The following is a 15,478-nucleotide window of genomic DNA, read 5'->3' as shown; positions in this document are numbered from 1 at the left end:
AGAGAGCTTCCCGGGCCATGGGGGCAAATGATCTTCTATTCCCCAGGACGGCATCTGAGTCTCCTTCACCAACACCGATCGCGAGGTGCCAGTATTTTATTGGTTTGTTTTCCTGCTTCTGCTGGGTCCTCATTAGGCTCTAAGCCCCAGAGGGCATGGACCGTTGTGTTCTTATGTGTATGGAGCAGTGCCTGACACACAGAGGGTGTCGAGATGTCTGTGGTTGATGGAACAAACACATAGATGACTGATAGATGCATGGGTGGTTTAGGAGGCCTGTTTTGGTTCGGGGTGAACTGGGAGTCACAAGATGTGCCGATAAGTCTCTTATATCAGATCACACTCCTTCCTCCAGAGTCACCTGGAGTCTCCCGGTTCTCTTCATGATGAGCAGGTGCCTCGCTAATGACAAGAGAGCATCATGAAGAGAAAATCCTATCCTTAAACAGATCACAGGGCTGTCCCTGCCCTGGGTGAGGAGGGCGCCTGCCTCCCCAACAAATTGGTACCAGCCAAACACAATAGAGAACAATAATAAAACAATATTTACATAAAAGTCTACAATTGTTCTTAATGCCTGTGCTTATATATTCATAACCTTGGAAATAATAGGGAGACAATAATGATAGTGGAAAGTTTTTGCTGATCTGTGTTGGTGCTTGTTCTGGTTACTCTTGCTACATAAAATGTCAGCCCCAAACTCAGTGGTGTATAACACCCTTTTATTCTTCTTAAGAGTGAGGATTTCAGACAGGCCATGGCTCAGGCTGCTTTGTGATACCCACAGACTCAGTTTGAAGACTTGAAAGCTGAGGGTGACCAGTGTCTGGGACTGACCCTACCTGGGGGCCATTTACTCACATGCTTGGTGGTTGATTCTGGCTGGTGATGAGAGGTTAACTGGGCTTCCAGCTGGAACACCTCTTGTAGCCTGGGCTTCCTCATAGCATAGAGACCGGGTCTCTCTGAAGAGAGAGCAAGCCAGGTAGAAGCCTAGTCACCTGGCGTGAACTGTTAGAAGTCATGTAGCGTTGCTTCTGCTGTGTCGGCTTGGCTCGGCAGTCTCAGAGGATGGATGGACCAAACATAAGTCAGGTCCTGTCCCTCGTCTGCCCAGGACGCTCCTGGACTTCCCACTGCATTCAGACTAGCAGAGTCCTCACACTGGCCGCTTGGATCTGTGTCTCCCGCTGCTCCCAGCCTCTGTGGGAGTCTTGTTGCCTTGATGTTCTGTACACCCAGGGATGCTCCTAGCTCAGGACTTCGCCTGTAGTTCCTGAGGTCACTTCTTCAGAGCTTCACAAGACTCTCCTTCAGAGCTCGTGTTCGTTTCTCCCCCGAATCAGAGGGCCTGCCCTACCTAGTCTCTCCACAACACAATGTCCAAGTCATTGCTTGAATTTTCATTTTGTATGTATTTGAGACTTCATTTTAGTATTTTTCTTCGCACAGACACCCCCCATATCTTCTATCTCTCTACAATGACAAACTTCCAGAGAGCACAGGTCATCTGTGCTGAGTGCTAGAACCTGGTCGTAGTAGGGCTCTTTATTACCTGTGATTCTTTGAAATCTTGCCCGTGGAATTTAATGGCTGGTGACCCTGAGGTCTCACCTTCAGGTGAGTAGGATTGTCAACACCATACACAAAAATATTCTAACTTTCCGTAGAGTTAGCCCCCAGAGTCTACCAGCATTTCAAGTTTAAATAGCTGGGCCTTCAGTCTGAAGTGCCTGCCAACAGGGATTTTACCATTTTATGAATGCCCGTAATACCCACCACTGAACAGTAGGAGGCACCTCACGCTCATCTCTGAATCACTCAGAGACTCAGGAAGGACAGCTCCAAACACACACCTGTGTCCTCTGGAGGGAGGGTGGGAGGAGCAATGAGGACTATTTAATTTTCACTCTTATACGCTTATGCATTTAAGGGATTTTACTACAGTAAATATATCTGTATAAAATAGCTTAATAAACATGTCTTTATATACTTAAAAATTTTTATTTTATAAGAGAAATCTATTAGAGTGGTCATAAAATCTGAATACATAAGTAGTATTATTTTATTTTGTCTCAGATTGAACCACCTTAGTTACCTCTTCTGAAACATGCTAACAAAGTTTATTCAGTGAAAATCTGAGACCCAGATCGTCACAGACAAGTGGGGTTGATGGAATTGCTATGTCAACTCTCTAATTTCATTGCAGTTTTGAAGAGCACAACAAATTATGCTGTGTAATAAATCAAACGCGTTGCACTTGGGTAAGGTCATTGAATATGTCATATATTATAATGTGATATTGATGCATCATTTTAATGCACATTGGCTTATGCTTCTCACCCTGAAGATTGGCAATCACTGAGCTAGATTGGCAATCACAGAACTAGGGTGCTTCCTCTCCCCACACCTTACCAGCACATTCGTAGAGACCCATTTCCCAGGACTCCTTTTACCCAATACAACATGTTTGCTTATTGTGCGAAAATATAAGACATACAAAAGATAAAACAAACACACTTTGAAGAGGCAGTAGAAATATTAAAACCACATTAAGATAGGACATAGATTTGGAATTACCAGGAATTTAAAACATCTGTGATATGCTAATCGCTCTAATATCTGGACTAGCAGCAAGAGCAGCTGGGTAATGTAAAGAGACAGATGAAAATCCTGAGAAAGAACCAGAAGAAATGCTCAACATCAAAACCACCGTACCAGGTTGTTAGTAGACTAGACACGGCTAAGGAGAGGACCTCTGAGCTTGACCTCACTAGAGACCCAAGAAAAAAAGCAAAGAGAACACAAAAGCAGGACAGAATCAGCGAGAACTGAGAGGCGATGTGAAAGGAGCGTATGTGCGTACTGGGACTATCAGAAGAATGGAGATATTTGAAATGATATTATCTGAGAATTTCCCCAGGTAACATCACACCCGAACCACAGGAATCTCATGATGAATACGTGTCCTTACAGACTTGTCCAAACCCCACAGAACGTCCATCTGTACAGTATAGACTCTGGGTGAAAATGGTGTGTCGATCAGGCTCATCGATGGAAACAAACGTCCCATCTGCCCGGGGATATTGGTGGCTTCAGAGTCTGTGTGGGGGGATGGGGGGTGGGGGGGATGGGCAGGAAATCTCTGTGTTTGCCTCCTGCCATGCACCTGACAACTCAAAAAAAATTAAGTTATCTTAAGAAAAAGTTAAAAGGACAAAAGTAAGAACAAGAGTGATTTCTTTGAGGAACGTCACACAGGGTTCAGTAAGACCACAGGTGTGAAACATCAGCTCAGGCTCTGGCACATGGGGGCTCATTAGTTAAGAAATATGCTGACGACAGTGACTGACAGGTTATGCAGGTTCCGTGAATGTCAGAGGCTGCAGCTCTCCAGGCCAGCTCTCCCTGCCTGCTCCTTCCCGTCTTCTTCTACACTCTCATTTCGTTCTTTGATCTTTCATGAATATTTATAGGTGCTTAATTTGCAATAGGCACCATAGGGAGAGGGCTAAAGCACATATGTCCTTGCCCATGTAAGTACAGTCTAAGAGGGGGGCAGGGGTAAACCTTGGCCCAGATGACTTTAAGCCGAAGAGGTTGCGGAAGACCAGCAGTGGAGAGCACAGATAGGAGGGAGCAGGAATTTCTCAGGAGAGAGGACATTTGCTTGGGTGCTGGGAGTAAATAAGCATTTTAGTGGAGAAGGAGAATAGTAATAGTGAATAGCATTTGCTGTATGACTTGGAAAAACAGTGACAAAACCACCTGCAGTCTTGTGGCTGGCTTATTGGGAAGACTCAGCTGGACGACAGCTTTGTTCCAAATTCAACTTCTTGAATAGATTTGGGGCTATTCTGGCTATTGTTCTTGAATGAATTTGAAAGTTAATGTCTTTTAAGGAATTTGTGCTGTTCGTCTAAGTTGTCTGTTTACCAGTGTAACATTGTGTGCAATATTCCGTATTTTCTCTAAAAAACTACAGGTCCTATCATTCCCAATACTGGATTTGGGTCTTGTTTATTTTTCCCAGTTAGTTGATCTTCTCAAGGAACCCACTTTTACTTTCACTGGTGTATTATTTTTTCTCCTTCTGATTTTATTGATTCATAAGCTTTGTTATTTATTTTCTTCTGCTTATTCTGGCTTTCATTTCTTTTTTTAGTTCTCTAAGATGGAAGCTGAGTTCATGGACTTATTTCTTTATTCTGACATTGGCAACTTAGTGCTAAGAGTTTCCCTCTAAATAATGCTTTAGGAAGAATTAAAAAAAAAAAAAAGAAAGAAAGGAGTAACATTGCTTTAGCTACATCCTATACATTTTGAAATGTATTTTTGGTACCTTGTAACTCTCTTTTTGACCTCATTGACCCATGGTTATTAAGATGAATTTTCTTTAATTTCTAAATATCTGTGGCCTTTCATATATATTTATATTATTGACATCTAATTTAATTTCACGGTAGTCAAAGTACATTGAAAATGCTTGCCATTATTATTCTTCCTGATATATTCACCCTTTCATCGTTGTCTCTGGTAACCTTTTTTTTTTACTATTTGATTGCTATGTCATTTAAAATCCTTTTACATTGAACCTGTTTCTAACTTTATACTTAAAGTTGATTTTTTTTTGGTAGTACAATATACTTGTTTTTTGCATATTTATTCAATCTGAAAATATCTGATTTTTAATTAGAGTGTTTAGGCCACTTACATTGAATTATTAATGCTTATAACAATTAAGTGATTATTAATGGGATTGGACTGGAATCTGCTATCTCACTATTTAATTTTTATCTGTATTATCTATTCATTGTCCCCCTTCTCTTCGTTCCCTACCTTCTTTTTCTGTTATTTTTGCTATTACATTTTCTCTACTTGACTTATTGATCATAATTCCTTTTTTCCTCTTTATGGTTGCTTTAGGTTTAGTATACAGCATTAACTTATCACCGTCATTGAATGCTGTTTCATCACCACCTGTATGCTATCAGAAATTTACATTAGTATATTTCATTGCTGGCCTTCCTGTCCATTGCTACTGTTTTCATACATTTGAGCTCTATGGCATTATTATAAACCTCACAACATGTTGTTATTATTTATTTATTTATTTTAAAGATTTATTTGTGCATACAGAACTGGGGTACAGGCCAGAGGTGCAGGGGCAGTGAGAGGATTCACCAGACACTGAGTGGGGAGCAGAACAGGCCAACTGACTAAGTACACTGCTGAGGGGAGCAGTGGGTGAGATAGGAGAGGTCTGCTGTGCCATGTAGGTCAGCTCCAGGGTGGGGATCGAACTCCTGCTGAAGTGGCTTTAGCTTCTTAGTGCTGCGCTTTAACCCGCTGCGCCACCAGGGAGGGCCCGGTGGCCGCATTTCTGAAAAGGGGAGGCCTCTACTGAATTTCTTAGTGATATTGATGCCTGCCGCGGACCGGCCCTAGGCCACATCACAGGCATTGCTGCTCACACTGCGACCGCGGTGGGCGCTGCAGATGCCTCTGTCACCCATGCATTCCTGACAGCCTTAGTGAATGGCGTGCAAGTTTCTGGGCCTCCAACAGAAAAAAACCCTGTAGCAAAGGGGAATCCCTGCAGCTTGTGATCAGCTCTGGCACGGCCCCCTCCCCAAAACTTTTAATCCTGTCCTTACCACCACATGACAGTTCAGCCATTTGAACTACACTCAGTATAAGCCACCACTTTTTGCAGACATTTGGAGCCAGATGTCTTTATTCCAAAGGACCCTCAGGGTCCTTGTCAGTGTGTTAAATCCGGTATCACAAAGGCATAGCTCCAAGTCAGTAAACTTCCTGTTCAGGCTGCTGTTCCAACCCCCTTGACTAAGCACCTTCAAGTCCTCTCTCTCCAGTATCGTCCTGCTCCTGCTGGCCCGGATGGCGAGTTTTAATTGCTCCTTTTGTGTGTAGGCTTTTTAGCCCCTTATCAGGCCTTAGCACATATTCAGATGAATTTGGCTCCACTTAACATCATTTACCAGTTTGGACGCCCAGAGAGGAGGCAGGAACAAACCTTGAGTGGGCCTAGTGACTGGCTGGGGGGAGGTTTCTTCATGGTCTTCTCACATAGGGGTAAAGGAGATCCTAATGGGAAGGGGGTCAAGCACCTCCTTAGGCTCTGAGGGTCCAGAGGAGTCTGGGGAGCCAAGGTGTCCCGATGTTATCCCAGTTCACCTGGGATGGATCTAGGGTGAGGGTGTGTTTTCATTGGCAGCTGGGCAGTCGCTCAATCCCAGGTCTGCCCCTCACTGCTTGCTCTCCTGGTTCCAACTGCCAGTCGGATCTTCTAAGAAGTAGACTGAGAGGTAGTCAGGAGTTGATAAGGTTTACTGGGGCAGGGGGATAAAGGGGTGGGGTGGGGTGGGGTGTCTTTTAAAAGGGATAGGAAACAGGTTCAGGTGAGGGAGAGCCCTGACCACATTGTACCCAACCAGAAGTGTCTTAAACAATAAGAACATGTAATAAAGGTCTGGAGATCAGCAGTTTTATAGTTTGTTCATCAAATGTCTTATCAAGAGCCTCTCTGAGTCCATTCTTAGTCTTCCCCTCATGTTTCCACAATGGTTGCCATAGTTCCAGACATCATTATAGGACCCTATTCAAAGGAAAAAAGGGAAGAATTTCTCTTTTCTAAGTCTCTGTTTTTATCAGGAAGGAAACTCTTTCCTTAAAGGCTTTCAGAAAACGTTCCTTACAGGGGTTACATGTTCACCTCCAAGGTAATCACTGGTGACTTTGAACCCCAGATGATTCAATAAGCAAAGAAGGAGAAGTGACTTGTGGCCACACAATTGTCTGACATATTAGCATAATGGCTTTGGCCTCTGAAAGTGGACAGAAAGGTTTGAACCCCAATGTCTCTGCTCATGGCTCTGGGATCTTGCACTAATGACTCAACATCTGTGGACCTTAGCTTCTCCTAGGGTGACCAGGGGGCGATTAGCATCTGTCCCACAGGTTTATTGGGAGGATTAAGTCAGTCATTGCTTGTAAAGGACTTGACTCAGGCCTGGTAAATAGCATTCTTAAAAGGCAGTGATTAGCTGTGTGCTGAAGTGCATGATCTCTTCACATGTGTGAAGGTGGGACTGGGTAAGACTGGCGGTTAATGCAAGCCCTGGAAGGGGCTCCCGTGAACCACATTGCTCCCATCACAGAGCCATGGGTGCAAGTTCACACTTGAATACACACACGCACTCACATATCAGGCCTCCACGCTACCTGGGGAAAGACCTCTGCCTGGCTAAAGAATGCAGAACCTGGGCCCTCCCTGGTGGCACAACGGGTTAAAGCACAGCACTGCAAAGCTAATAGCACCTGCTTCAGCTCAAATTTGATTCCTCTGCCAGTCAGGGAGTTCACCCACATGGCGTGGCAGACCTCTCCTGTTTCCTCCGCTGCTCCCCTCAGCAGTGTATTTCAGTAGATCAGTTCTGCTCCCCACTCTGTCTCTGGTGAATCCTCTCACCCCCTGCACCTCTGGCCTGTACCCCAGCTCTGTATGCATAAACAAGTAAATCTTAAAAAAAAAAAAAAAGAATGCCCAACCCAGGCAGGTGTGTTCTCTGACCTTGAGGGAGTCATGACCCTGTCAGAACTGCCTTTAGAGTCAGCATGTCAGCCACGGGGGTGTGTTGCTCAGTGCTCCCTTCCATCCAGACCTTGCCTTTGGCCGCACGGAGCCTGGGCAGCTGCAGGCCCCAAGGACACCTCGCTTCCCAGCAGAAGCTGTGATCCCCTAGGCGGCCTTGGCCGTGTGGGCATCCTCACAGCCCACCTGGCTGCCCACCCATTCCCCTTCCTCCTGCCCCCTTCTGCAGATGGCGGCCTCCCCATGACCCCATCCCGGCTTCTTTTCTCACAGGCGTCCCTGTGAGTCAATCTCTGGTACTCCTACCACGGCCTGGCCATCCCTGTGGCTGAGTGACGCCTTCTATTTTTGCCTGTGCTGGGTCTCACGTTGAGCTCCCAGCATGCTGTGTCCGGGTCACTTCTGCCCGGCTTCACATGCCAAATGCAGTTTCAAAGGGCAGACTTCTGCTTGGGGAGGCTGTTTTCAGAAGATCTCGTGGGAGTTCCAGAGACCATCCTCTGGGCCCCTCCAGACTTGGAAAGAGCAGAGAGTGGATTACGATACAGACAGCTATGTGGGGAGTGGCCTGTGCTCCCTTCCAGTTTCTACCAGAAGGGTCCCCGGGTTTCCCCAGTCTCCCTGCGCCCTTGGGAGGTGGTGGGGCTGACCCACTGGCTTAATTTGGAAGAAAAGCTGGGTGTGTGCACCGCATTTTTGCTTCTCTTGGCTCAGGGATTCTCCACGCTCAAGGTTTCTGCCCTAGGGGGAAGAGACCTCAGCCTCGCCAGGCATTGTCTGTATCTTGGGTCAGGGTAATGGCACCAGCTGGTTTCCCCATTCTATTCTCTTTCTCTCTATAGTAGCCAACCCTGACTATTAGCTGGAGAACTGCCCACTCAGCTGTAGATCACCTTTCCTTCTCTTCTCTGTAGACACAGCCCTCAGGGGCCACATCACTAAGTCACTAAGTTCTGGCCAACAGGAGCTTGCAGAAGTGAAATGGCAGAAGTGAAATATAGAATTTCAAACTCTATAGAGAAAGAGGGGGCCCTTTTGTTCCTCTGTCCTGGGGGTGGGCATTTTGCCTTGAGTTAGAGGAGCCTCTAGAACTAACTAGCTTGAAGATGAGGCTGAAGGAGCCCAGTCCCTGACAGCCTCTGTGGGCTCTTCCACAAGACAAGTGAATGCTCTGGGGTTTTGGGGTTCTCTGCTATGGCTTCTGGGCTTATAACAGAACCAGTGTGGCACACTGCCTAGTTCTGGCTTCAAGAGCAGACCCATTTTCCTGTCACACGGCACTACCACCTCCCACTCCCTTCTAGCAGAAATGAAGGTAGTGCTGTGGCCTCTGCCTGCTAGTCTTTTCCTTTGCTTTGTTGCTAAAGTGCTTCGGCACCCAGGAGGGGTGGAGGGATGATTACATACAGTTCTCACAGGACACCAGGGCCTGGGAAGGTTGGAAACTCCACCTGGTTCTTAATGTCACACCGTAGGAATCTCCCTCGAGGGTGGGCAGCCAAAGGCAGGGATGATGCTATTGTTGGATTTTAATCTCTCTGGACATGATGCTCATCACAGAGCTCGACACAAAGTGGGCCTGCAGGGAGTGTTCACTCATGAGGACTGTGGTCCTGGCCTCACGTGGATGGGAGGAAATGGAAGCTTCTGGATTTTTTTCTATAGAAAACAGCAGGGTTGTCTATTTCTCCCAGTCTTCCTCATTGGAAATTGGTAAAGTCTCTGAGGAAGCCTGGGATACCTCATGTCCGGGCTGAGTCAAGAAGCAGGATGGAGAAGACTTGGAGAGTCTGGGGCAAAGCTTGCAAGAGTGGAGACTCCTCTTACCCCACTGCCAGGGGCCAGCTGCTTGGACACTGAGCGGAGGCCTGCTGAGAGATCCATGTCGAGGGAGCAAACGTGGACACAGACTCTGAGGCTGACTACCCAGGGGAACCCAGAGAGTGGTAAGCTGAGGCTGGAGCAGTCAAGATGCAGGAAGGGGGAGGGCAGGGGACAGCGGGGGGCAGGCAGCCTTCTCAGGGGCTATTGGGGGCAAGGAAGTGTGAGTTTGCCCGGGCCTGTGGACCCTATGAAATAGGAGGGGGCTTACACCATGAAGAAAGGACCCGAACTTCGAGAGCAATGAGAGGTGAAGGGGTGAAGTTCCTGCATTCAGGCCTAAGGGCGTGTGGCCAGCGTCAGGAGATGCAGAAAGGCCACATTTACACACCAGCCACGCGGCAGGGGCTTCCTGCACTGGCACCCGTGGGACAGTGAGCCCTCAGTAATTGTAGGTCAGCCCCAAACTGAGCCCAGGGGTGAGGCCTTGAGCTGGATGTGAGACTGAAGACAACTGCTTAGGCTGCAATGGCCCCGTCACCTCAGAAGATAAGGCCCAAGTGCCCAGATGGGATTAATGAGCACCAGCGGGAGGAAGATTCTTGGATCTGCTCCGGGTTATCTCGAGGCACAAAGACTGAGGAGGCACTGGAGTGTGTGTGACAGCAGAGAAGGTTCTGGAAGAGCTAACAGTGCCGTGTGGCTTCAAGAGGAGGACTGTGGCCCCAGGAAGGAAGAGGAGTCCAGAGGCTCTCTGCCGGGGCTCAGCAGAGGCCCTGAAGTTCTGCCCACTGCCCGCGGCAGGAAGGCCTTGGCAGAGTCTGCCCCGCCGTGCAGGGATGCTGGCGGCCAGCACTGACCCCGAAGGCAGCCTCATCTACGTCTGCACGTCAGATTAGCAGGTTTTCCTAAATTGACTTGAAATGCCGGGGGGTGTAACAAGGCTCTTTTGAACATTTATTTTGAGAGTAAGAATGTGAGTGACATGACAGATGGCTGCCAGTCCCTTCCCCTCCACAGTGGCCTGGGGCAGGAGCAGGCTGGGGACCAGCAAAGAGTCCAGTCGGTCTTCTCCCTGGTGTCCACTGGGAGGGTGGCGGGTCGGGTGCCACCCTGTCCTGCAGCATCGGTGGGCGAGCGGGCTGGGCGGGGGTCGTGCGTGGGGCTTACAGAGCAGACAGCTGAAGTGCAAACGTCACAGGCCAGGGTGGAGCCAGCCCAGCCTGGGAGTGAGGGAGGGGGCATGTGCTGGAGGCTGGAGGTCCAGGTCCAGGGCACCTTGGGGGATGGAGGGGGCCTTCCACTCCATGTCCCAGATGGAGTGGGCAGGGGGCTCCTGGCCCAGGTGAGCCCTGCCTGCTCCGTGTTACCCAAGTTTGTGTAGGGGCACCCAGGCTCTTCACTCGGCCACATCGATGGACAGCATGGCCTTGATGGCAGGGAACTTGTTGCAGGAGAAGTCGACAAGCAGCTGCTTGGTGCCACTCCGGGTGGGCAGGATCTCGAAACGCACCCGGGACCGCTCCTTGGGGCGCAGGGTCGGCACTCTGGGGGGGAAGGGCATAGGTCAGTGGCGGTAGTGAGAGACCCAGACCTCACGGGGACAGGTTTTTCTCTGGCCACGGCCCGCCCTGGAGGCTGGGCCAGCTGGTGTGTCAGTGCCTCCCGGCCTCCCTGTGCCGCTGCCCCCACACCCCTCCAGTCCTGGGGCCCCTTGGCAGCAAAAGATGAGGGTCCCATGATTTTCCAACTATGCTAAGCATCGACGACCAGCTCTAAGCTCTGGGGACCTGGACTGCCGGGGAGTTCATATTTGGTGAACCCCCAGAGCATAAGCAAATGTGCATTCTGAGGTTAAAGAGCCCTGCCCCGGGCTCCCTCTCTGGGGACCAGCAGAGTCCAGTCGGTCTTCTCCATGGTGTCCACTGGGAGGGTGGCGGGACGGGTGCCATCCTGTCTGCCCCTCTCTGCCCCTTCCCGCCATCTCACACTCCCCGAGGCCTGGCACTCACTGGATCTTGAGGTTGCCCCGAAGCAGGCCGCTCCCCTCCACCATGAGGATGCAGTCCTTCACCGGCTCATCCAGCGGGTTGGAGAAGAGCATCTGCACGTTCACCGGCTTCTGTACCCGCGCCTCGTCCAGCACCTAAGGAGACGGGTGAGGGGTCAGGGCACCCGTGCCGGCCCTCCCTGTGCTGGGAGAGAGCCACAGCTGTGCGGGTGATCCCTGGGGGAGAGGTCACGAGGACAGAGGGAGGGGAAAGTGGCCGCAAGCACGCAGGGAGCTTCTTGAGAAAGTGCCCTCGTCTTCCTGCTGGGCACTTGGCTTGCGGAGAGGTGGGGGTGGCAGTGGCAGAGAGCACTTAACTCCCTGCCGCGTTCACAAGCTCCTTGTCCTTCATCTTGAGAAGACCCCCTGCTCTCCAGGACAGCCTGGTGGCATTGTCGCTTGCTCTGAGGCTGGGAAATGTTTCACTCAGAGCTTAGTAACACTCAGAACTACCCCTCACTGGTCCTGTTTGTGCCATGGGGGCCTGGAAGCCCCTTCCTGGGGGTGTCTGAGCCCCCAGACCCCTTCCTCTCCACTGGACATGGTGCTGGGGCCCCGCCCCAGGTCAGGTCACCTTCTTGTGATGAGGCCCTGGTCTCTCCAAGTCTTCCTGGAGCCCAAAGACCACTGTGTGTGGTCACGACACGCCCCACATCGAGACAGAGACGGCAACAGGGCAGGACTCGAGGACAGAGCACTGCTCTCTGCAGCCTGGTAAACACGAGGTCGAATAAAGCCAACGAGGCGGCCACCTGACGCCATAAACCTTCCGGCCGCTGTTTTTTTCTTTTAACTATTTTCCCTCCTAACCTGTACTTTCTTGAGCTGTCTCTTTATAGCTTATCAAATCAGCTTGCTGGAGAAGACAGGAATTACAGGACTTGAGATCAGACCGGTCATCCTGGAGCTGAGGACACAGCTCCACGAGACGCCCTGTGGCTGGCCAAGGGTCCCGGTGACCACTGAGCCGGCTCCCGACCAGCAACAAGAAATGGCCACACTCAGCTGGACAGATGCTAGCCAAGTGCACGCTCCTTGTTTTCTCAGCCAATAGAGTCCAACTCCTTTGTTCCTGAAGGCCAGCCCCAGACCTAAACAGAGCCCTCGCCCAGGCACCTCAGAGATCCTCTTTGCTTAAGGAGGGCTCCTTGGAACTCTGTTTCTTGCTATCACTTTTCAATAAATCTTGCCTTGAATTAGCATTTCGAATTCCTTATTTCTAATCTTGGCCTCAACCTCCTTAAGGGCCCACATTTCTTTTGGGGAACAGGGCACCAATTTGTCCAGGCAGACCTGGACCAGGGCTTCTCGGCTCCCAGCAGGTGAACAGCAGACGGGGCAGCTCACGCATGCCGGGGCCTGGGGACAGGCTCTGTCTGGTGAGGACACCAGCTGTGGTGGTCAGGCCGGGGGTCCGGTCACCGGGGCAACCTGGACAACTCTCACTCCCTGAGACCGAAGCTGTGCTGCTTTCTGCCGGGAAGCAGTCTCCCCTGGGTCCCCATCTCTCCCTCACCTGGCAAAGAAAGCTAATGGCCCCTCCTGCCTCCTCCCGGGCTAGGGAGGATCAGGTGAGACCATGGCTGGTGCAGAAAGCATTTTAGAAACAGGCACTGAAATTGTGTACCTGGAAGATTTCTTTTTTCTTTTGCACAGCACTAGAGGTCGCTGCCTTTTTGGACTTGGTTTCCGTTCTCTTTCCACAATTGTCAACGCATCTATATTTCACAGTTAACAGCGAACTCCAGGTTGACAGACTAGCCAGGGCCTCCTTGGGTCGACAGCCTTTGATTCCCTCCCTGGGCCCTGCACTGCCTACCAATAATGGTGCATTATTGAAGCCTTTCGGAGATCATGGATGATACCATAACTTCTTCCATGGAGTTCACCTTTGTACACGACATAATGTGGAGTGAAGAGCAATTTTATGCCACCGGGATACCGCAAGGCTACACAAACCAGGCTCTATTTCTCATATTGGCATGTCAGCTGGAAATTTTCCTGCGTTTGATTTTCTTATTGTTGCTTACCGACCTGTCCTGTTGGTCCACATCTGTCTATGCACCCAGAGAAGGGTTAAGGGTCCCCAGAAACCTGTGTCTGATTGTCAGTGGCTCAGCGGCCCACATGAAGGTCCTTGCCCTTTGGAACAGTGTTCAGAAATCATGGTCTGATGCTACAGTTTAAGGTGCTCAAGACTGACTACCAAGTAAGATAACAGAATTTTAGAAATTATTACCTTTTCCTACAGATCACCCTCATGAGTTTAAAAATCTGTACCCTGTTCTGAGTGAGCAATGTATTGATTAATTCAACGAAGACAAAGATGTTTTCATTCTCAGAAGGCTGAAGTAAAGGCAAGAATATGTGAGAAGGAAATTCACATAAAGATGCCCACAAGGAGGAAGAACAGGTATCTTTTAAAATGATTAAATAGCAAAGTTCTTGATGGTATATTCCCAGCCTGGGCATATTCTGAATTCCTCTTTAAAGACACTATAGTCTTTTTAAAGACAAAGCCAACTTGATATGGAAATCCAATGGATGTAGAGCAAAAGTGTTGAATAAAAGATGAGCTGTAATGTTTGGGGATATTGGATAAGGGGCCATAATGGGCGAAAAGCTCACTTCATTTAGACACCCATCATTTGAACACAATGTCTCTATCACTGGCTGCTGCCCAGCCTGGCAGAGGCCAGCATGGACTGACAACGAGAACTTGTGGGTGAGGAAGAATGCAAGCCCAGAGCCATTAACTCTGCTCCAGTCCTGCTTCTGTTTTCCAACACTGATTAGCTTCTGAGATATTACGCCAGGAGACAGCGATGGGTCCAGAGCAGGGGGCGTCTGAGGCACGTAGGCTGAGGAGAGCCTGAGGCATTGCTGGTGTATAACTTGGGACCAGGCCTGAGGGAAGGTGTGGGAAAGGCTTCCTGAGGGAACGGCATCCTGCAAGGGAAGCGTCCATTGTCCCTGGGGCTGGCCTGTATTTAGAAGCCTGAATTAAGTCTTGAATCTCTGTCTCCACATTGGCTGACTGCTTTATTCCAGCGACTCCAACATCCGTGAGAGAGCTGGAGCTGGAGGGACCTCCAGGGTCATGGCTGACAGAAGGTGCGGCCGGGAGCCCGGGGGGCGGGCCCCTCTCTGCTCCCCCCAACTGACAGTCTAACTGGCTCTCTAACCCCTAATGGGGGGGGGGTGCCCCACCCCATTAAGCACAGTCCAGTCCAGCAGGGCAGTGACTGGGCTCACTCACTGCCCTCTGAGACGAGGGCGTCCTGCAGCTGGGGACATTTCAGGGAGAGGGCACCAGGACAATGTCCAGCTCCTGTGGGAATCTGCGGAGTAAGGTGGTAATGGGATTGGCCAGAAAAAGGCAGTTGCTGTCTAGACAGCCAGGACAGATGGCAGATACAGCAGATTCAGGAGGAGCCTGACCAGTGAGGTCCACAGGAAGATGCCATCTCCATGGCCTATTCAACTGTCTGTCCTTGCCTGCTGGCCCTACACCCTCAGATTTGTGCTGTTTGGCTCAGGCAGACTCCAGCTGTGGGGACCAGAGCTGGTGGCCCGGGGCTCTGAGGTGGAAGGACAAGCTTGGAGTCAGCACAGTTCCTACTGGTGGTGTCAGGAAGGGGCAGCATGGCCCCAGTGCTCCCACAGGCCTCCGTGCCCACACCATGTCTGGCTCCTGGGAGGGAGCCTGGCAGCCAAGCACACTGTCCGCAGCAAGTCCCAAAAGCAGTGACAGGCATCCTTATTCTCCTCTGCGCAATGCCCTGGAAAGGGCCCTGGGCTGGGAGGCCCAGGGCCTGAGGCCTAACGCTGGCTGTGGCAGGGGCTGGGCTGACTGTTCCCTTCTCTGGCCTTCAGTTTCCCCAGGGTATGGAAGCATGAGAAGAGGCTCTGGTGAGCCCATGATTCTGTAACTCTGGGGTCTAGAAGTGCAGAGATATACGTGACTTGTGCCCCTTTCTAATCGATTCCAC

The 15,478-nt window shown here is 50.1% G+C and overlaps 2 protein-coding genes across 2 annotated transcripts in view; both read right to left on the bottom strand.

Moving 5' to 3' along the window:
• The window catches only part of TGM6 (transglutaminase 6), a 47,429-nt gene extending 36,684 nt beyond the window's left edge, over positions 1-10,745 (bottom strand). Inside the window, exon 1 of the mRNA XM_004686997.1 lies at positions 10,715-10,745. Within this exon, the coding sequence (XP_004687054.1) occupies positions 10,715-10,745 (31 nt within the window). The remainder of the gene's footprint in view (positions 1-10,714) is intronic.
• The window catches only part of TGM3 (transglutaminase 3), a 29,427-nt gene continuing 24,334 nt past the window's right edge, over positions 10,386-15,478 (bottom strand). Inside the window, exons 12-13 of the mRNA XM_012728113.1 lie at positions 11,449-11,582; positions 10,386-10,983 (exon numbers count right to left, since the gene is read on the bottom strand). Coding sequence (XP_012583567.1) covers positions 10,836-10,983; positions 11,449-11,582 — 282 coding nt within the window. The 3' untranslated portion in view covers positions 10,386-10,835. The remainder of the gene's footprint in view (positions 10,984-11,448; positions 11,583-15,478) is intronic.

The sequence above is a fragment of the Condylura cristata genome, unplaced genomic scaffold (genome assembly GCF_000260355.1).
Source record: "Condylura cristata isolate star-nosed mole 26May11 unplaced genomic scaffold, ConCri1.0 scaffold00022, whole genome shotgun sequence".
NCBI lineage: Eukaryota > Metazoa > Chordata > Mammalia > Eulipotyphla > Talpidae > Condylura > Condylura cristata.
The sequence above is the reverse complement of the archived record's forward strand: the minus strand, read 5'-3'. Positions and strand labels throughout refer to the sequence as shown.